This window comes from Juglans regia, chromosome 10, assembly GCF_001411555.2.
Source record: "Juglans regia cultivar Chandler chromosome 10, Walnut 2.0, whole genome shotgun sequence".
NCBI lineage: Eukaryota > Viridiplantae > Streptophyta > Magnoliopsida > Fagales > Juglandaceae > Juglans > Juglans regia.
The window spans coordinates 1545310-1567989 of NC_049910.1; the positions used below are offsets into that span (position 1 = coordinate 1545310).

General features: G+C 35.8%; 3 protein-coding genes across 10 annotated transcripts; all 3 read right to left on the reverse strand.

The window, feature by feature from the left end:
- Positions 1-947: 947 nt before the first annotated feature.
- LOC109002587 (hypersensitive-induced response protein 1-like) lies at positions 948-4282 on the reverse strand. 4 transcript variants are annotated; one of them, XM_018999841.2, is made up of 7 exons: positions 4052-4203; positions 3766-3877; positions 2806-3002; positions 2364-2484; positions 2092-2183; positions 1854-1950; positions 988-1660 (listed from the first exon to the last, which is right to left on the reverse strand). In XM_018999841.2, the coding sequence occupies exons 3-7, from the start codon at positions 2992-2994 to the stop codon at positions 1293-1295; spliced, it is 867 nt and encodes a 288-aa protein (XP_018855386.1). In that variant the 5' UTR covers positions 2995-3002; positions 3766-3877; positions 4052-4203; the 3' UTR covers positions 988-1292. The 4 variants fall into 4 exon arrangements, with proteins under 4 accessions (XP_018835933.1, XP_018855382.1, XP_018855386.1 ...); XM_018999839.2 differs by having other exon boundaries at positions 2806-3015; positions 4052-4182; XM_018980388.2 differs by lacking the exon at positions 3766-3877 and having other exon boundaries at positions 948-1660; positions 4052-4282.
- Positions 4283-8481: 4199 nt separating this feature from the next.
- LOC109002585 (protein FAR1-RELATED SEQUENCE 9-like) lies at positions 8482-15671 on the reverse strand. 2 transcript variants are annotated; one of them, XM_035694349.1, is made up of 11 exons: positions 15530-15671; positions 12896-13045; positions 12677-12740; positions 12518-12577; positions 12309-12425; positions 9881-12193; positions 9707-9796; positions 9551-9630; positions 9420-9472; positions 9116-9240; positions 8482-8883 (listed from the first exon to the last, which is right to left on the reverse strand). In XM_035694349.1, the coding sequence occupies exons 3-6, from the start codon at positions 12737-12739 to the stop codon at positions 9932-9934; spliced, it is 2502 nt and encodes an 833-aa protein (XP_035550242.1). In that variant the 5' UTR covers position 12740; positions 12896-13045; positions 15530-15671; the 3' UTR covers positions 8482-8883; positions 9116-9240; positions 9420-9472; positions 9551-9630; positions 9707-9796; positions 9881-9931. The 2 variants fall into 2 exon arrangements, with proteins under 2 accessions (XP_035550242.1, XP_035550241.1); XM_035694348.1 differs by lacking the exon at positions 9116-9240.
- Positions 15672-16609: 938 nt separating this feature from the next.
- LOC109008923 (probable serine/threonine-protein kinase PIX7) lies at positions 16610-21570 on the reverse strand. 4 transcript variants are annotated; one of them, XM_018989208.2, is made up of 7 exons: positions 21045-21570; positions 20009-20394; positions 19712-19847; positions 18569-18705; positions 18377-18500; positions 17320-17858; positions 16610-17238 (listed from the first exon to the last, which is right to left on the reverse strand). In XM_018989208.2, the coding sequence occupies exons 1-6, from the start codon at positions 21238-21240 to the stop codon at positions 17341-17343; spliced, it is 1497 nt and encodes a 498-aa protein (XP_018844753.1). In that variant the 5' UTR covers positions 21241-21570; the 3' UTR covers positions 16610-17238; positions 17320-17340. The 4 variants fall into 4 exon arrangements, with proteins under 4 accessions (XP_018844753.1, XP_035550243.1, XP_018844752.1 ...); XM_035694350.1 differs by having other exon boundaries at positions 20009-20391; positions 21045-21569; XM_018989207.2 differs by having other exon boundaries at positions 16610-17858; positions 21045-21569.
- Between the last annotated feature and the right edge of the window lie 1110 nt (positions 21571-22680).

A 22680-nucleotide genomic window follows, 5' to 3' on the forward strand; every position in this document is an offset into this window, starting at 1 on the left:
GAAAGGTCTTGTGAGTACTTGAATAATAGATAAGATCGATCAGTCAGTCCTTTGTTTGTTTTTTCGGGGGGCTTTTCCTATGAACTGCACAACAACAGATTACGATCCTTCTGACTTGTGACAAACTTTTTATTTATTTATTTAATATGTTATTATATTATATTATTATTTCTGGTTTTTCAAGCGTTGCTGGAGTCGATTACGTTTAGGGCCCTCTGACGAAAAAGATTGCAAGATTAGTTGTTAAAATTATATCAAGATTCAATAGATAACCCTCGTATAATTATTAATAATAAAAAAAAAATCTGAAAAATAGTATAAAATACAACTAACGTAATTACTTGGCGATAGGATAGGGATAGATACTTGATTAAATTATAAGAAAAACCATCTTGCCTTAATTTCCGTCTCATTCGCGTGCCGTTCAAGTCATGTTGCATCACTTTCGCGATGCACTAATTTTGTCGATGTTTGGAAAATTTCAATCTCGGTTCAAGTTCTTATCATTCTTCCACATCACAACTATTTTATTTTATTTTATTTATAATAAATATATAATATATATAGATAATAAGTAGAACAACTCAATTAATTTAATAAAAATAAAATAAAATAAAAAATAATATTAAAATATATAAAGTGTTAGATGTGAGAAGATGCCTCAAATCTAATTAAAACAAGTGGCATAATTATCTATTATTGTCCAAGAAAATGACTGTTGCACAAGTGGCATATATAATTAATGCCAAACCCACCCCCCAAAAATAAAAGGTTCTATAATTTCTACATGTTAAATATTTTGTATGAAGTGGTCCCTTGAAAATTAATTTCATGGCCCCCAATCAAATTTTTATTTAATTCGAAAAGTCGTTTCTGAAAAAAGAAAAGAAAATTAAAAACTAAGTTTAGAGAAAGAATAACTGTTCAAAGTTCCCACTCTATTAAGGTTGAAGATATATAGACGTATGTATATACAAATGCAAAAGAAATGAGAAAATTACAATCTTACATAAATACTCAGTTTATATTCCCTGGTTCAAGCATAACAAGAGAGACATTCGGGGTGAAATTACACACACTAATCACTTTGCATTCGAATAATTACACACAGTTCCTATTGGGAACTAGATTATCCTTCGGCCATCAAGTTACTTTGAGACCATCACTTTATCTGTTATGTGATCAAAGAAGAGAGAGCCCAAAACAAACAAAGCAAAATAAAGATCTGCTCATGAGTAGCAGTTCAATATAAAACCTACATACCAAACACGCATCACGTACTCCATCAGAGCTTATATTGGTTTTTCCACAGAACTAGCCTGAAGGAGACCCTCTCGAATTTGTGTAGCAACGTCTCTCACTGCACCAGGCCCATGTGGGATGAAAACGGACGACGACTTTGAGGACGCCCCAATCTCCTTCATCGTGTCAAAGTATTGAGTCACTAGCACCATGTCCATGACATCTTTGGGAGTTGTTCCAGGCACATTGTCAGAGAAGGCAAGTACACTGTCCCTCAGGCCATCAACAATGGCCTGGCGCTGGCGAGCTATGCCAAGCCCTGACAAGTACTTCGACTCTGCTTCTCCTTCAGCTTTCTTGATCTGCAATATTTTCTCGGCTTCGGCCTTCTCATTTGCTGCCAACCTCAATCTAGCAGCTGCGTAACAAAAGTTAAATGCATAAAAAAGAGTTGAAACTTGTACGCAATCCATAAGCATCTTATCATTAAGAAGCAAATTACAAGTTTTCATAATGAGCAAAATCATACTCCACATTAAGAAATTACAAGTTTTCAAAAAGAGCATAATCATACTGCAATCTACTTCCCATAAAAAATTTACAAACACTACCTGCATTTATCTCGTTCATTGCTCTCTTCACTTGAACATCCGGCTCTATATCCACAATAAGGGTCTGGACTATTTCAAACCCATAAGTAGACATAGCCTGTAAAGTACAAAAGAGAGTTTCCGAATTGTGAGTTCTGGATATACCTTATCTATTTTTTTTTTTTTTTTTCGGTAAGTAGATATACCTTATCCACAACAATTCACGCCCTCTTTTCTTAAGAGTAAAAGATTATGTTACCTTTTCCAGCTCCTCTTCCACAGCTTTCGCTATGTCATTCTTCTGCTCAAACACAGCATCCAAGTTCAACTTCGGGACACTTGCCCTTATAACTGAAGAAATGAAGTACATTAGCTGCAAGAATAATCTCTTCCAACCATGTATGTTAACAATAATCTCCTTCACATTGAATATAACTAGCTACGTAAAAATTTGATAGCACAAACTATTGTGCAGATTTTTTTCTTCTTGATAACCGGAAGGCCTAAAGCCCCAAACATTGCTTTACATACCATCAAAAACATAGGACTGGATCTGTTCCCTGGTATTGGTGAGTCTATAGAAAGCATCAGATGCTTTTTCAGCAATGGCACGGTATTGAACAGATGCCACAACATTGACAAAGACATTATCCTGAAAAGCCAATATTACGCTACCTTGGTCAACTGCTGGCAATAAAACAGACTAGGCTCTTTAAATTTAGGAGGTAGAAGAAATTAAGTAATATATCTCCTCTTTACTAGAAATAACGAAGTGTGATTAAAGATGAGAGAGAGAAATGTAAACAATGCAAACTACTTCCATATGTTAAGATATCACACTCTCATATGGAAGATAAATTCACAATTAATCAAAGATTATAAAAAAAAAAAAAAATCAGAAAATCTGAAGAGGATAAGCATGAGATTCAAACCACATCATTTCAGGAAAGTGAAAAGTAAAGAAGTTGAAAACCTTAGTTTTTGTCTCGCATCGTACGTCAAGTTGTTGAACACGCAGTGTGAGGCTACCAGCAACCTGGTATCCAAGGCACCAAGGCAAGCAGTGACACCCTGGCTCAAGCACATCATCAAACTTTCCAAAATGTTCCCTGACAACTACATTTGACTGGTCCACTTGAATGCAACCGAATGCTTGACCCATACTTTGATCTGCAAATTTGGCCTAGAAAAGGAGTTATAATTCATACACCTAAAGAGCACTGATCCAATATCACATTCTTGAAAACAAAATTAAGAAAAATTTCGTAAATTTCTATGGTGTCTTAATCTAATAATGCAACGTTTTATATTTGGTACTCTTTAACGTCATTAGCTACTCTGTGAGTATTTTATCCTCTATCTCTCGTCTTTGAGCCTTAATTAATTTTAGGAAAAAAGAAAATCAAGCAACCAGCATTTGAAACGTAGGAAACCAGTAACCTAATTCAGATGTCTTTTCACTTTACAAAGTTTGATTATTTTCATTCCCTGGAAACAAAAACAAGACAAGTCGTTAAATCCAAAATTTTCTTTTCCCTTATTTTCCAGAATTTTCTCAGCAACCAAAAGAGTGTAACATAGATAAGACGAGCTCATAAATTCGTTTGCAAAATAAATAAATAAATAACACTAATTGATGAGTTAACAAAATCTCGATAAACAAAATAGCAGTTAATATAAGAGGCTCTACGGCCTCTTCCTCTGTTTTTTCAGCAACCGAACAGAGGGTAGCATTTATGCTCACAAAAATGAACTTCCTTTATAGACCTATTTCCGCAGATTAAAACAAAAAACCATTATTCAAGCCCGAAGTCTTGGGCCCGAGAAAGCATAGGAAAGGTGTAAAAGAGAAAAATAAAAAGAAATTCTAAGAAATCAATAAACTAAACCCTTCAAAGCCAATCATAAACACGAGTATATATAGAATAATAACTTGTGATTCCAAAAGAAACACAGAAGACTCCAGATCTTTTTGCTTTCTCTTCCTCTTGTTTCTCACCGATCAAAAAGGAAACAACATCCAAGTGTACAATCAAAACCACAACCTAAAACAGAAAGTGCATATATATAAGAGTCTTGACACAAATTAAACCCGCTATTTGGTTGCTGAGATAGCTAACAACATGCTCAAATTGAAAGTGACTGCTAAGGATGTTCACCCTCATCATTCGTATGATTTTCCAGCAAAAAAACGAAAATTGAGAGGCTTACGGCTATACCTTGAAGATCACCGAGAGAGATAAATAAGAGCTATGGTTTTGGATCTGTTTCGTATGGCCGAGAGAGAGAGAAAGAGTAGTTTCTTACTTTCTCAGTTTCTCACGCTCTCGCTTGTGCTTCCAAATGTTTGGATTAGGAAAATTATATACATAAGCTTCACATTCATACACACTATTTAAAAGTATATGAATTTATTTTTTTATTCTCATATTTCATATTTTATGAAATATAAAATATGAAAATAAAAAAATAAAATCACTTATTTTTTAAATTGTGTACAAAATATGAAGTTTACATATAACATAACTCTTAAATTAGTAGGCGTAATTTTCGGCCTTGGAAGTTGGACCGCAGGGTACAATGAAAGTTATTTGCAAAATCAGTCTTTAGTTTTTACTTTAAAAAAAAAAAAATTCCTTGAGTTTGCAATTTTTACCTATGTCACCCCTGAATTATGAGAATTTATATTTTAATCTCCTTGTCCATATAAAGTTAGAGAATTGTGGTCAAATATACAATTTAAACTTTATTTAAATAATTTAATTTCATGTCATATTCTTATTGAAGGTAGTGAAATAATTAGTATTTTAAATCCTTTCATATATATTTTAACAAAAAAGCTATTTACAACCGGTTGGGGAACCGGCGCGTAACCGAGACCTACATGGCATTAAATGAAACGTCGTCGTCGCTATTTGAAATGAAGACGTGCAAATACAGCTTTCAGAGCAAAAATTTCATTTCCTCCCGCTTCAATCCATTGTTCCCATCGTATTCACCTCCCGAATATCCATTGTTCCCATCGTCTTCACCCAACCAGGAAGACGATCGAACGAAGCTCACCTCCTGATCTTCTGCTGCGAAACACGAACCACGAAACAGGGGAGCCCTGTCGTCTTCACGGAACCACTTGGTCTTCTGGGGCGAAGCACGAACCAAGGAGCCCTCTCGTCTTCTCGTCTTCATCGAACCACAGAGGTCTTCTACACCGAACCACAGCGGAGCCCTCTCATCTTCACCGAACCACGGAGGTGAGCTGGTTCGAACCACGGAACCCTGTCAAATGTGAAGCCCTAGCCCGAAAACTCGAACTCGAACCCGAACCCTAACCCTAAACCCTAACCCTAACTCGAACCCGAACCCGAACCCTAACCCTAACCCTAACATCAAAAATTTTTCCCAACTGAAAATCGGACCGAGTTTGAAAATCAGGTTAGTTCTCTGATTTGTTATAGTTTCTTATATATTGTTGAGCTCCGATTAATAACTTGGCTTTGAATGCCTGCATGGAATCATAAGAAAATTGTAAATGTTAGTGAATTGAATTTCAATTTCATGAGCAATGGATTCTGATGAATGTGTATCAAAATTGTAGAATTCACAGAAAAATCAATTTATATTGTCAAACTTTGTATTTGTCAAACAATTAGAATTATTTGAAAAATCATTGATTTGTCCCCTGAGTTAAGATTAATGATATATACAAAGTGTTCCGATTATGCTTATGGCTGATATTTTATTTGTTTTGGCTGTAAAGCATATTGGCTAATATTCATACTTGATTACAATAGCAGTACTTATTTAATTACTCTTGATTTTATTTATTTATTACTAGAAAAAACTTGAGGAAATCATTGAATGCCATCTGTAATATCCAAGTACTGAGGTGTCATCTGCAATATCCATCGATCTGAGGTGTGACCTTTTTTTTTTTTTTTATCAAATTTTCTTTCCATTGATGATCGCTAATTCTTTTCTCCATTATAGTTTATTAGTTTACATTGACCAATATCTCCAATTATCGAAGAAGAAATTCTCATTAGTTTTATATATATAATAGTCTGTCCAAGTCTGCCCAAGTTTCTGAAGGGGATCTATGAGCTTGCTTGTTTCATATCCATTCTAAGAGCAATGAAAAATTTGTGAATAAACCCTTCCTCTTTCTTCTCCATGCATTGATAATTACTTCTTCTTCCAAATATGTTTTTTACATGACAGAGTGCAATGTTAGAAATCTGTTCAAGTTTTATATTGAACTGATTATTTGATATTATCGTTAATCATGCTTAACAATAATATCAATGTGCCTATTTTAGAAATATGCTAGAGATCATGCACATAAAATGGCTTAAATGGGTAATAGCACGAAAAATAAAATAAAAGAAAAAAGAAAAGAAAATATTCCTTGCTTGCCTACCCTTTACTTTTTTGAATTAATTAAAAGAATCTACAAATAGAATCAGATATCTTTGCCTCTACTCTCTAGGTTATTCCTTCCCTTACGTGCTAGAAGATATTTGGAATAACTGAGCATATAACTGAGAAGTTGATGTTTCATATCAAATAAATATTGATACTGATGCAATACATTTAAAATGTACCTCATGACATGTATGATTGGGGATAATAAAATGTAGGATGAAGACAATGTGCTTCTTCTTCTTCTTTTTATTTTTGTCGTCAAGCTTGAATTTCTTTCTGCTTGATGTAGCCCATGAAAAGCCTATCATGAATTCAAAGTACTAATATCTAGCATTTGTCTTTGTAGATGTGTTTTGAGTTGTGTTGTTGCACTTGAAGAAATGGAAACCGTACTTTAGTTCTACTCATTATCATGAATATGTTATATTTAATCGCGCTAGTTGATGTGACACAATTTCTATAACTTGTTATGTCACCACTTAAATAGAAAACCACTTAAAATATGCCTCATCGACTTTGTAACTAGAGATGACAAATTTGAAGATTAGGAAGAGCATTTTTAGTACCTTAATTTCCCATAAAGGTGGGGGCAATCCATGATAACAAGGCTCATGATGCATATCTAGTAAAGAGCTCTCCATTTCTATAATCTCTAACAGCCCCTATCTCATATCAACTAATATAATTAGTTGGATTAAATATGAAATGAAAAACATGTGGCAATGGAATATCGTAGTATACATTTCTTTGCAAAATCAGAGTGTTTGGGTCACTTTATTATATTAGAGTGTCTTAGTAATTGGTTGAGAACCTTTATTTTTTTTCTTCTTTTTCCTTGACTTAGCTTACCAATTTTAAATACTATGCATGGTTTGACCAATACAAGGGATCCATGGCTTGGTTTTTCAGAATCACACATGACATCATCTCAATCATCAGATTTAGTTAATGATGATGTCATAGAATCACCAATTTGTTGGTGTGGGTTGAAAACACCAATAAAGACTAAGAAAAATCCTGGAAGGAGATTCTTTGCCTGTCCAAAATATAATACGGTAAATAAACTTTATAGTTGTTAGATTTGCATATCGATTTGTTGGTGGCGGGTGTACATGGATCCATGTTAATTGGGAGTTTTTACTGTGTGTAGGGAGATGCAATGTGTGAATTCTTTGTATGGGTGGATATATTTAAGTTGATAGAGGAGAACATTTTATCAAGAGAGAATAAGGCTCGGAAGACGTTGGATGATGTATTAAAGCGCGAGTATGTCATTCGCAAAAGGGAAGATAAAGTGAGAGAGATGGCGAAGAAGTTGAAAAAGGAAAAGCGAAAGTTATTGTGTTTGTATTGGATTGTCGCCTTTGTTGTATTGTTAGCTTGGTTCGGATAATTTTTATGTAAAAAGTCATTTTGTGCAATTTTATCCTGTTTTGCTTTCACTTTATTGTGAAAAATCAGACTTTGCTTGGAAACTTGTTTTGTAAATCATTCCTGAAACTTGTGTAAAAATGGGACGTTACTTTTATGTTTTGTAATAAACTAGTGTACTGCTTTTATTGCTTAATTGGGAATGTAGTTGCTTTTGAGTTGCATGTTTTCTTAGGGTTTTGACTTCTAATCCACCGAATTTGACTTTACTTCCCCCCCTTGATCTGTTTGTCACTTAAATTGGTAAAAATCACGTATCCAATAAAAATAATCAATATTGACGATTTTACAGTATTAAACTATAAATTATTTCTGCTTCACTTATTTTTTTTAATTCAGCTAATTTCAATGTGAAAGGACTACTTTTTTAAAAAAATCAAACAATATTTAATAAGTAAAGGTAGCTACTATGATCATAATTCATCAGATTAATATGACCTGTCAAATGCCAATAGCATGCCATCAGATAATGATCAGACGCACACAAAGTTGAATAGAATTGCATGCATAACCTGCGCCCTTTATAATCTGATCATCGGAATTAGTTGAAGATGACCTTCAAGTACTACTGCTAGATTAATACATTTTTTTAGGATTTCATTTCATTAATATATGATACTTTTCGACCATGCATGATGCAGTAACACATGTCACACCAATAATATACAAATTGAATGTCGGTGGAGATGTGCAGCTACGTGGAAGCTCACTTGAACCCATGTTTACTCTCCACGTTTCGATCAAATCACTTGATATTTCCACATCTATGAAAACGTATAATAGATATATATAGAAATGAATAAAAGCTATCATATTTCCACATCCATTACAGTTTGTTTTTTCACAAACTATTGAATATCTTTTCACTCTCACTAGCTAATAGCATGAAGCCAAGTTTACAAAAATATTGCGAATAATAGCATGAAGCCGATTGTTTCAAAAATAGCTCCTGTTACATCCTCTCCGCCCAGAAGCAAAATATACAATAAATTGAGCAGATTACACAATCACATTAAATGGCCCGTGCATACAGCACATGAACATGAACCCACCAAAACATTGAACTAAAATCAATCTAACTCTGGAATAGGAACCAGCTTATACATATGCATGGTTTCCGATATACACTAAATCAATCCAGCTCATCAAGTACTCAAAACTGCTTCCATTTTGCAAGCCGGGTCTTCTGTCAACATTTCTGAATGAATAAAATCAATGTCAAAGACCAAACAAACTACTAATAAATATTGGTACAGTATATGCCATCAAAAAAATCAATATAGGCAACTTGGTTCAAATTTTCTATATTCTTTTTTCCATTCAGGTTTTAGTATGTAAGCATTACTGAGTCTTGGGCACATGAAGAATATAGAAATATTAATTGCTTCCTGAATAAGTGTTGGGCAATTAAGCATGAACATAAAATCAACCTTAAAGTATCTGCTACTTGCACATGAACAAACCCATCATTCTTGGCAAGTGTCCGCTTGTTGGCAAGTGAAAAAAAACAACAAACCAACTTCATCTGCTAGTCAAAGGCTGAATGACAAAATGACTGAAAAAAAAAACCATAACAGAACCCGAAAATGACAAAATGAAAGAAAGAATATATCAATGATCAAAAGTCTCATTTCCGATCCCCTTTCATATTCAAACTACCTAGATGCTTATAAACCGACATAGATTGACATAAAGGAAAAATAATAATCAAGAATAATAATCAAATATACATACCCACAATAATCATATCATTGTTGTGGTTGTGACTCATCAAACCGAAATCGCATCTGTAAAAAATATTAACTCAATTTAATGTGCTATCGACTAATATCATTATAATATCGTTATAGTTTGGATCCACTTACGCTTTCTTGACTTTGAAGTACTGTTTCTCGAGGCTGGGTTGACTAAACTCAACAGCTGGTATGCTTTCTACATTAGCATCCTGATAAATACTTGTAAAAAAGTTAGCAATAAATCAGTACATAACCATTATAAAGGAAAAATACTTACTATATTACCTGCAGGTGTCCAACATTGGAGACGTCCAAATCAGAATGGCCAAATAGCTTCCTGCAAGTGTCCGCTACTGGTGTCTCTTCCCCATCTCGCTAATAAAATAGTAACCAATGAGGTTCTTGACAGCATTTGTATGAAAATTAAACTCTAAACAATATAAATTAATAAATCTGCACCTGTTTGCGTTTTCCCTTCCCCTGCACTTTCTTCGTCTTCTCCTTAACTTTTCACAGTTCTCTCTCCATCCTGGATACTCTCCTCGGAGATGGAGGTCTGCCTTTTCCTCGCACAACAAGTGGACTGAGTACTTTTGTTGAACTACCATATGTCGATGTGTCATTTGTCGCGGCATCAACATTTCCACACTTCTCAGTCATCGATGGAGGTTCTTGGTTCGCTTCATACTCTGCAATCATCGCATTTAACTTAGTCGTTGCATCCTCAGTATGCTTTTTCGAACTCGCCGCACACGTGATCATCTTATAACAGATATTCAATAGAGTTGAATATCTATTAGCATCTTCCCGTTGATCACCTGCGTCATATCTACTGTTGATCAACGTGTATCTTCTTCTGATATCCTTCCTCCATCGATCCAGCACGTACCTATCTGGTATTGTCTTAATCCCGTTACATTTGAAGACGGCGAAGATGTGCCTGCATACTATCCCCCTCATTTCAAATAAACCACAAGAACACTTGACGACTGCATCGTCATCACTAAAATCCACTGAATGTGTAACCAGCTTAGTGAAATCTTCGAGATGAACTTCATCCTCTACCAGATAGGTCTTCACTGTACCGTCCTCTTTAAATAAAACTGGGTCCAAGTCAATAATGCCGGTAAGTTGTATTTGAACTTCCCTGAATTTAGCATTTGTGTACAGCTGTTGATATCTCTTTTCAAAAGGAGATCTCGAGATGCAGGGAATTGTGACGTTAAATGACTGGAAGTCCGCACAATTTTCGTTCTCAATCTTCTTTTTCAAGGCATTATCATACATATCGACAAACTCTTTCAAATTTGTTTTGGCATGAACATAACCATCAAAGAAGGCATTCATGCTCTCGCTCCTCTGTGTTGTACTCATTCCAGCCCAAAATACATTTTTCAAGAAGGCCGGTATCCAATGCTCACGCTCAGTGTATAAACTCTGCAACCAGACATTATCATGCAAGCTGTACGTACTAATCATCTCATCCCAACATTTTTCAAACTCATCCGGCGTTTGTGTGTCATACACACATTTCATCAGTGTAGTTTTCATTCCACCTTTGTAAGAACCATAACAGCCAAGCTTTTCAGGGACTTTCTTAAGGATATGCCACAGGCAAAATCTATGTCGGCTTTCTGGGAAAACAATTGCAATTGCATTCTTCATGGCTCTGTCTTGGTCAGTGATAATAGCCTTCGGTGCTATACCATCCATACACTGCAACCAAGTTTGGAATAACCAAACGAAGGTCTCAGTATCCTCAGAGGAAATCAATCCAGCTCCCAACAAAATTGACTGCCCATGGTGGTTTACACCAACAAATGGCGCAAAGGGCATCCCATATCGGTTCGTCAAGTAGGTGGTGTCGAAGGTTACGACATCCCCGAAATATTGGTAAGCTGCTCTACTACGGGGGTCTGCCCAAAAAATATTTTTTAATCTCCCTTCATCATCCAAATCCATTAGTGCAAAGAACCCCGGATTTTTGTACTGCATTCGTAGAAAGTAGTCTCGAAGCACTCCAGCACCACCAGCGCCCAATCGTAGATGTCGTGCCTTGTCGATGTAGTTACGACAATCCTTTTTCAAAAACGGGAGGTTCTCAAAACCACCCGCGCCAACAACAAGAGACCCAAAACTTTTATTCATTCGGATGCCGGCCAAATCATTTGTATCTAGGACCCTTTTAACAGATTCACTCACTTCTCGATTACATCGAAAGAAGCGAGATTTCTTTGGACTGAGGCCGTGGTTGTGGAGATTGTGAACTGTAGTCAGCCGAAACTTTCCGTCAGCAACTTTTAAGGCATTAATTTTTGCCTTACATTCCGTCTTTCCTGTCGGACGTGGGTTGGCGACATTTATAGTCTTATTCCGGGCCTTCCCTCCACGGGCACAGGCAAGAGTGACATATCTCACAGTCTCATCCTCTCCCCTCTCACTCCTTTTTGTCATCACCCCAAACCCGCGTTTTTTGCCATATTCCTTATAATAATTCATTAAATCTTCTAATGAATTAAATTCCATCCCCGAAACGGGCTCATCATCGCCATCCATTTCCACTTTCTCAGATGTTTTGGCACTACCACACTCGATTTGTTGTGCATCTCGTCTATCAAGATAAATTTCTTCAACTGTAGAAGATGTAGCTGGCCGTTGAGTTTCCCCAACTGAGGGTCTAGTATCCTCCGTACCCAGAAATCTGCTTGTAACCGAGGTATTACTGAGAGACAACTGGCTTTCCATGCCATGTTGAAATGGGTAACTAGCATTCTGTTAATTATTTGAAAAAAAATGCAATTAAACTCTTCAAAATAACCAACTGCAATTCAACTATTCAAAAAAAACCAACAAGATTAACATATAAGGAAGAACATGACAGAACCACCTGTATATTGCTTGGATATTGGTTGACAGCAGGAAATGGGAGAAAACCCGATGACCACACAGGCACTGCTCCATAGAAATCGTGCATTGGGATGTTTGGAGAAGTTGATGGTATATCCTGAAATGTTATTAGAACAAATATTGATATGATATCCATACAAAAAATCAACATAAATCAGATCTATTGATATATTAAATTAAATTACATACCGCGGATGAGGGTCGATAGTAACCGTGCATTGGGATGTTTGGAGAACTTGATGGTATGTCCTGAAATGTTATTGGATAAATTATTAATGTGTTTAGCACATAAAATCAACTAATCTTGAATCTAATGTTATTGATATATTGCACCATATAATAACATACCACAGATGGGGGATTTGAGGTAGATGGTCTTATGGTAGATGAATGTTCTTTTCCTTTTTCCATGCTGAGAGGTAGACAAATGCATATTGTCAATAGCAATATTGTACAACTCCAATCACAATGGATCTCATTTCAAATAAATGAGATTCCTATTTATTTCATTTATGAGCATGTGGCAATGGAAATATGGTTGCCAAATGGGGGGCCAAATGCACTTACTTGTGACTTCACCTTTTGTATAAGTTCTGTTTTTTTCTTCTCCAACTGCCTGCCGTAGCAATTATGAATTGTTTCTCTATCTTTTCCTTCAAATCTTGTATTTCTGAATCTTTCTCTTTGCAAGCAACTACTTTATCTCGTACCAAGCACCTTGGAAAGGAAGGGACAGAAAAGGCTTAGCTATAATAAGGAGTTTTATTGTTAAAAAAAAACCAACCTTAAAAACTCTAACTAAGAAATTGAAAACATTTGACTCCAACTAAAGAGTTGCACCTAGAGGAGGATGCTAAATTTAGAGGTCTTGGAAAGCCCTTAAGGATTTTTATTGTTAAAAAAAAAACCAACCTTAAACTCTAACTAAGAAATGTTTAACTTTTGACTCCAACTAAAGAGTTACTACCTAGAGGAGGATGCTGAAAACAGAGTTCTTGGTTCAAGAAGCTAGTTGTTATGAAGCCATTGGCATCTTATTGTTATTGTAAAGTTGTGAATCTATATGTGATTCTCAAGGAACACTTATGATCTCTGTGACCATCTTGATGGGTGTGATTCTCTGTGACCATCTTGGTGGGTGTGACCATCTTGGAGGATGCTGAAAACAGAGTTCTTGGAGAATTTTGTGGTTCAATTTATCCATCTTGGTGGGTGTGATTCTCTTAAGCACGTCACAAGAGCCATTTCAGTGCAAATAGGCGATAAATATGAATTTATTTAGTACCAATATTTAACTACATAAACCTACGTGCTTCACATTAGAATTATGATGAATTTTAATCATTTAGCTTATGGCCACCTGAACAGATTTCATGTTCAATTACTACTTATTCTAAACTTCTAATCTAAAGGGAAATATTGATACACTGGTTTCTGAACTCAAATAGAAGTTTGAGTTAATGCCTTATCATCTTGGCAAGGCATTAACTGAAAAGGGAAATATTCTTAATATTCAACTCCCTTTATATTTGATTGGCTGCATGAAAAAGGTCCCATGTTTTATTAGCTTCATAGGTGTCAAAGATTTTTGTTCCTTTTTCTTTTCTTACTGGTTGGGTTTATCCTTTTATCTACTGCCCATGTACTTGGGTTGCGGTTATCTGCACTTCAAATAAGATTGCATTATTTTTTATTGATAGGTAAGAAGATTCAAATAAGATTGCATTATTCATCAAAAACATATTGTTGTGACTAACTATGGAAGACCTAAGAAAAACATCAACTTTTAGTGTCTTTGTATTTTTTTTTTCTTTTTCTTGTTTGGGATTCTATGTATGACGCAGAAGTACTATGTTTGAGAGTACTTATAAAAAAACATATGATGCGTGGAGTATCATCAATGAGTTAAATGGTAGTTTGTGCAAAATAGATCAAAGTTTTATACCATGGATGCTGTCTTCTATTGCTTTTTCATGGTGCCTGTATGATTTGTAATTTATTTTTTCAAGTCTGATACATACTGCTGAGCCTTGGGCATCATTGATGCAATAATTATTGAACCAAGTGCGTTAGTTTTGGCAGTGGGATGTTCGGGGAACTTTTATAAATTTATTAGCTGTGAGGTAGGAGTTGATACATGAATTCAGGTTTGGAATGATCTTTGGTGTGGAAATACTTTATTAAATGGGTATCCGGAACCTTTTCACATTCGAAGAAATAGAGAACCAATGGTGTGGCATATATGGACTGGTTTAATGGTAGTTTCCCTTAAAATCCTCTTTTATCAAAGCAGTGCAACGCTGTGTGGACATCCCTTTCCATATAAATGTTGTTATCGTTAATGTTGTTGTTATTATTGTTATTATTATTATGTTAGGGAGTATATCCTTGTCTCTTGGTCTTCAGTTCCACAATGGATTGTGGATAATGCTTTATGCATATTAGCATTATTCAGTAATTCTTTTATTACTAATATTGATATTATTATTGTTTGTTGGTGTTGTTGTTGTTGGCATTATCATCTTCTTCTGTCTACCGTTAATTACGATTTTTTTTTTCCAGCATCTTTCATTTCTAGCATTTTTTATTAGATAACTGCATTCATGTGTTATATCTGTGGTACATCTATCACAGGTTGGAATAAAGGTTGCTGCTGTTTCCCGGAAGACAAACACCACTGCTCATGAAGTGTTAGGAGTGATGACAAAAGAAAACACCCAAATTGTGCGTATCTTATTTTGATATATTACCTCCTCATTTCTTTCTGTGTAAACACATGAATTATTCAGTAGGTGTGCATCTTTGATTTATAAAGGGAGTTGAATATTTGATTTATCACAAATATATTTGTTAGTGTTGAGTTTAACATCTTTTTACTTTCCAAATAATGAAAATACAAGTCAAATAATTCTTGAGGTAAGACCAGAGTGTTCTGCTTTAGTGTTAGTTGCTAATATTTCTTTCACGCATTTTATCAAACAGGTAAAATGTAACAGCTCGAGTAAACATGTAAAATGCAACAGCGAGGGTACAAGCTCCACCATCACAACAAGCAAGTATACAAGGGGGTTCGAAATCAGGTTGGATGAGATTTGGACCCGATATTCAGTCCAAATCGCAGCAAAACAGTGGCCAAATCCGAAATGAAATGCGAAGTATAGGAAGCAGAGGAGAGAAGAAATCCACAAAAACGAAGCTCACCTCCTCACGCAGTGACCAGTGTGCTTTCGGACCCGTAAAGGCGGCGACGGCGGCGACGGCGGCGACCACAGACCAAGATACAATATCAGAGGAAACGTTTCGGGGGTTCTTCCGTTTTGGGGGTTCTTCGAAAGGTGTTTTCCCTCCATTTCTCCCGAATATTTCACTCGGGTTTTTTTTTTTTTTTAATTATTTAATTATCGGCTGTTTCACGCCGGTTCCGCGCCGGCTGTTGCAAGCAGAAGAACTGATATTTTAAATACTTGAATTGCATTATTATATGCATATACATATATATGTTGAATTCATTGTTTTTCGATTTCAAATCCAATTATATTTTTTTTCTCAAGCCTTTCGAGTAAAGGTGTACATGTCAACCAATCTAACTGACAATCTTACTCTTGCGGTTGCCACCCATCCCATTAAGCAAATTATTTTATTTTAATGGCGTGCCAAATGAAAGTTAAATAATATATGTTAAATTAAACTTATTAAATGAAAACAAAAGAATCTAATTAAATTATTAATTTTTACTCAAGATTAAAGAAAGAAATTGAAAAATGAAAATTTTAAAATTTAGCACTTCTCTTCTTTTCCTTGGCCAAAAATGAAAATGATTAAAATAAATATGATTCATGTTATGATCTTGAGGGTTAAAAGTTTAACCTATTTTAGCATCTAACAATTCTAGGACTTTTGGATCAATAGTTGAGTATTTAATAATAGAATATTAGAGCAAGGACCACGTTGCGGATTCAAGTCACGGAGAGGCTGACCTATAGGCTGGATTAAAATGTTTTGGTATTTTATATAGGCATAGTGTTAAATTATTAAATACAGATAGATGAATGAAGCCGACAAAAAGAAAGGAGCTACCATGAAAGTCGGTTTCAAAAGCGTGGTGAAATATGTTATGATCCTAAGCATTAAATGGTTAGCCAAATTAGTATTCAACAGTCCTAAGACTTTTGGATTAATGATTGAATCTTTAACAATTTATTAAGCCGGATTTTGTGATTGCAAATGCTCAACGCCCATTACATCTGATCATAATCAAGTTCGTACCAACCAGAAAAAAAATTATGGAAAATGAATAGTTGCTGTGTAATTAAGTAGCTAGTTACATCAGTCCTATTGCGATGTTGGGTTTAAGTAGGATCTTACAAAGCCACAATGCTAAAAGACTTTAACCAAGAATCAGCACCCAGCCCTGATGAGATTCAGCCAAGTGTTGTTCTCCATGCTCTTTTACAATCGAAGTAGCATAAAGTTAAGCAGGTTTTCTTATCATGAAACAAAATTTGTCTGGGTTTCTGTTGATGATGTACAAACCAATTATAGAACAAAAACTTTTGTTTTTTTGTTTCAAATAACACAAGTTAAAGAATTATATCTTACACTGAGTCATCCTCTTTCCAGGATAGGATAATAGTAGTGTCAGGGTAACTAACACGTCTTGAACCAGAAACCTGCTGCATTCAGCCACTCTATCCTGAAATGATTGATGCTTGAATTTATGAGCTGGATGATCCAAGTTTCAACTTTCCACCGAAGACAGCTGTTTCAATCGGACCCCTGGGAGATCATTGACACATTTCTTGGCACCTAATATATCATTAAGAATTGATTTGCTGTGTGACATAACTTTTCATCGGTAGACCTAATGCCAATCCTTTCTGGTTCAGGGTTCAAGAAGCGTCACGATAACCCTACATCACATAGAATCAAAGCAAAGATTCCCCCAAGGAGGTTCGTCAAACTTACAAATCCAAGATGTATAGCATACCTACCAAAGAACGAAAAAACCAATTCTATGATTCAATAGCATTTGGTTTTGGTGAATGGAGAGGATGAGGGTGTGGAGAAGCATGAGGGCCATTTATAGCTACTAAGTTCCTCGTTGGTTGTCCATTCCTTGGTATGGATGCTGCCTGCCTTCCAATTCCATTTAGAGCATTTGGGTAGGGCCTGGCACGATCAGCTTGCATGGTCTGGAAGAAAGAGGAAGAGCTGGCCATGTCCTTGAGGTTTGGCAGAGGCTTTAGGGCTTCAACAACGTCACTCATCATAGGTCTGGCTTTTGGGTCCCGGCCAAGGCAGCGGACAGCTAGCTGAGCAGCTTTCTCTGCTGCTTTAATCGAGAAGTGACCTTCAAGGCGAGGATCTATTAGCTGATACAACTTCTTCTTGTCTCCAAGAAATGGTCGTGCCCATCCAACAAGGCTTTGCTCTCCATTTGGTCTTTTTTTATCCATGGATCTTCTGCCACTCAGCAATTCAAGTAGGACAACTCCAAAACTGTAGACATCACTTTTTGATGACAGATGTCCTGAAGCAAGAACCGTGCAAGATTAAAGCATCTAGGGAGAATTCATGACTCCTACACAAAGGATAAAACCTCAAAGTACATGGCCAGGTCTTAAAGTAGAAATGCAATAACTGTCAGATTTATATTATTTAAGTAAGCAACCCTTGCTTAGCGCCGCCACCCCCCCCCCCCAAAAAAAAAAAAAAAAAGAAAAAAAAAAGGAAATCAGCCCTTAAAATGTTGGAAGTACTTCTAAGGTATTTTTTCATTACTTGCACTGTTAAAAAAGTAAATCTCATCTTCTAAGAACACAGCAGCACAAACCAAAAGATAAATTGGTCATGTGTTAGGTTTAATGAATATGCCATCCCGCCGATTATGCCATCTCTTCCACCAGAAACTGCTCGGCTTTTTGTTGGGAAAAACTGAAGTTCAGGGAATAAGGAAATTCTCAACCTCTCCCTTATCCTCATTAACAACCTGTAGTAAAAGTATCACTAGTGCCAACTATTGTCAAGCTGCTAATTGTAATCACTCACCAGTCAAGACATACTCTGGAGCTGCATAGCCATACGTTCCCATAACACGTGTCGATACATGAGTTCTGTCTCCCTCAGGACCATCCTTGGCGAGTCCAAAATCCGAGAGCTTGGAATTATAATCCTAAAATGATATGTTTTTTCAGAATGGAATAGCAAGTACAATGCTAATGCTTAGTTTTAGTCACATACCGTATCTAATAAAATATTAGATGTTTTGAAATCGCGGTATATGATCGGCCTTTGAGCTTCTTCATGAAGAAAGGCAAGGCCCTTTGCAGCACCAAGTGCAATTTTCATCCGGATAGACCAAGGAAGGGGCAGCGACCCTGAGGCATTTAACATGGTTGCTGTCAGACATTAAAATCAGAAGTAGAAAATGCAAACTGTAAGGGCATAATATGCAGTGTTCCCCTTTAGTGCGATGTGTCACACTGTACAAGTCCAAATAGCACGACAAAAAGATTAACGACATAACAAGGGTGACTTGGCTTCTGAACAGAATAAGAGCCATCTAATAGAGCAACCAATAAGACTTGGAATACGACCATCTCATTCTTGCAACAACCATACGTGTACATATTGACATAGACGGTAAATGCTAAATAGCCATGTTCTCCTTCAGCAGTTGTTAGTACAAATAAAAGATCAAAAGGAAAACTATAACAAATCCAAATAAGACTTGGAATACCACCATCTCACTCTTGCAACAACCATACGTGTACATATTGACATAGAACGGTAAATGCTAAATAGCCATGTGCTCCTTCAGCAGTTGTTAGTACAAATAAAAGATCAAAAGGAAGACTATAACAAATCCAAAAAAGGATATCGGCAGGCTCTTCAATTGGGCCATAGCTATGAGTGGACAAATCAAACCTTCTTAATCTCAGGATGAAAAACTTGATGACAACCCTACAAATATATAGTGGTCCTCATTTCTTCAGCCAATATATATTCATCTTTGACTAGGTTGGTCACAACAACCTTTAACCTCAGCATTTTCATTCATTAAATCACCATGCCGTTTAATTTTTGCAATTGGAAGTTCCTAACTAGATTTTTCCAGAACAAAATTCATATTTTAATGCATCATCGGTCAATAGTTGCTCATAGATAGTGTTTATAGAGAAATGATAAGTGCCACCACTGACAACTGAATGCAACTGCATTATGAGCCTACTTCTCCATAAACTTCCATTTGAATTCATGTCTGATCTGATGTTCATGTAAACTAATTCTAGACTTCAACTACAATGCATTACATTTAGATCAACTGAAAAATATCTAAGATAAAAGAAGCTTGGTTATCAGAATAAAAGATTTGTTGCATACTTCTGAAAAGGTGGTTCTCCAAACTTCCCCGAGGCATAAACTCATAAACTAATAACCGCTGATCATCTTCAATGCAGAACCCAATCAATTTAACCAAATTAGGATGGCTGAGGTCACCAAGCAAATCAATTTCAGCCTGAGACGCATACAAACATGGACATTAATGGAGATGAAAGAAACGGAATTATCATGTGGTCTAGTGTCTGCCACTACAAAAAATAAGCCAATTGAGCGTGTGTGTGTGTGAGAGAGAGAGAGAGAGAGAGAGAGAGAGAGATTATATAAGAAGGACTATACAAGCCACTCTTTATGACCCTGATGCCCATCATGGTTGAGAATCTTGACAGCAACTGTAAGTCCAGTACCAGGCTTTGCAGGCGCAGTGCCATTCTCTTCCACCCAACCTTTGAACACACAACCAAAACCACCTTCACCAAGAATACTATCAGGTCTGAAGTTCCTCGTCGCCAACTTTAGCTCATTAAATGTAAACTTCCGAAGTTGAGAAGCAACCTTCAGCTCCTCACTGAATTTTAAAGTGGAAGAAATACTCAATTTTGACGTTGATGCAGAACTGAATTTTGACGTGGATGAAGTACTTCCAGTATTACTAGTGATGGTAGAGGACCCTACTGAAGCAACTGGCTGGTCTCTGCTTTTTTCATTCATAGAATTATTCTCTGCTGATTTGGACAAAGACAGATGCACTTAAATGAATGATTGGTATTCGATTTTTTTGTTCATATCTTAAGGAAACTTAAAAGTGTGCTAGATGGTATAAATGCCAGCATAGGACTGAGTTTATGCGAGATAATTCCCAATAGATTTAACTAATTGTAATCAACCAAATGAAAGAAATGTTAATATGCACCTACAGAGTTGATGGTCATAGCATAATGTGGTGGCCTGACCAACCAAATACACGTCAAAGGGGCAAATACGAAGAAAAACATAAAAACAAAAAATTCTCATAACGGGGGGCCTAATTGCTTCAAATACCATTGCTGATTGAACAACACATTTTGATAGAATATGCATAGTTCGCATCACTTACAAAAAGGCAATATTGGGCAGAACAGGTTGAAAAATACTAGTCTTTTAAGACCCTTAGTTGTTTGCTTAATAATTCTTCAGATCCAAAAAAAAATTTAATTAAAAAAATCAATATCCCCACATCAAAAAGAAGTTGCATGTATCTTCACTTAATCAAGCGAATTAAGCAAAGAAAAATCAAACAAAAGGAAAAAAAAAAAATCCATTCGAACCTAAAATCAGAACTCCCACAGAAATGTTTTGTGCACATACAAGCCAAGACAAGCAAGAAAGGAATTACCATAAGGGGCAGTAGGTCCACTAATGGAGCTATCAACTTTTGATCTTGAAGATATGAAGCTCCCAAAGAACCTGACCGTACTAACCCAACATCCAGTCTCCCCCTCCCCCTCCCCCCCATCTTTCTTATTCCTTCCCTTTGACTTGCCCGCATCCAAAGCCATCTCCTCCTTAATTTCATTAGCCTGTAAAGCCATCTTCCAAAAAGCCTTGCGATCAAATTCTCATACCCCGAAAAGCGAGAAGATTCACTTACCACATGCAGAATCCATTTCAAGCCACCTCACTTCAAATCATTCGAACCCATCAAATGCCTCGTAAAATAATGAACACCCACAAAACAATGTGACAAAGAGCAGGAATAACTGAAAACTCACTCAGACCCAATTGTAAAATTTGGTCAAAAGGGCCTCCGAGAGGGAGAGAGAGACATTCCAAGCTTGCAACTTGAAAGGGCTAGAGAGCTGAAATAGGAAGGGAAGAGTTCCAACAACGGGCAGTTCGGGCAGTTTGAAATACAGAAGATGGGCAGGCCGGGCAAGAGAGAGAGTGATAGAAGTGTCCCTTTCTTTGACAGCAGCAACCTTTGGCATATTCTCCAAGTTATCAAATCATAAGTACTACTTCAATAAATTGTTTTCTTTACATAGGCTGCCATATTCTACGGATTGCCCAGATTTAGGATCCTGCACCAGCACTCACGTTATCCCACGTCGGCACTCACGTTAGTACGAGAGTATTTTTTGGGAGCTCCAATAATAAGCAGAGAAGGCCTTTCAGACCAGTTTCGTAGCATGAACCATATATGCTAGACCTGAAGGGTGAGGCTCAGAAAAATTAAATAAATAACGTCTAAAGGGGAAAATTAAATGATAGTGTAAATAACCTGATTAACTGAGATACTGCTTGTTTTTGCAGGCACGTATTCCTCTCTATTTTTGTAACATTTCGGTCTTCTTTGCATAAGTTTATCTAGGCTATTATAATTTTTTATTGATACTATCCTTTGGGATCATCTCATCTAGTATCCTCCATATATATTTTATTATATATTAAATCATCTTTATCTTTTAGGCATCTTTTATTTTTTTAAATTCTCTCAACTCATCTCATCTCATCTCATATCATATTATCTAATTATTATAATTTTATTAAATTATCATATAAAATAAAATAAAATAAATAATTTAATTTTTTAAATCTTTAAATAAAAATAATATTTAAAATATATATTTTAATAATATTTTATTTAATTTTTAATTTTAATTTCAATTTATTTACCTGTCGAGACGTTGTTAACTAAAAAACTGACACATTGATGAAAAAAAAAAACTGACATTTCCTTAAGAGGTCAAAATTATTTTTTAAATTAGAATTTTCCTTTTGCAGTGCACAATTAAGGTTCAAAAAAATGACTGCAGAAATAATTACTTAATGTTGTACAATAGTATAGTCTGCATTTCTCGTCAGTCAACCAGCGTAATTAATAAGTTAATGGTGATAGATCTTCTCGCAGTCGCTGCTACGAAGGCCTTTTTGTCATTTGTACATTTCTAGAGGACTAGTTTAAGATTGTGTGAAGTGAATTGAATCGATAAAATATTATTTTTTAATATTATTATTATTTTAAAATTTAA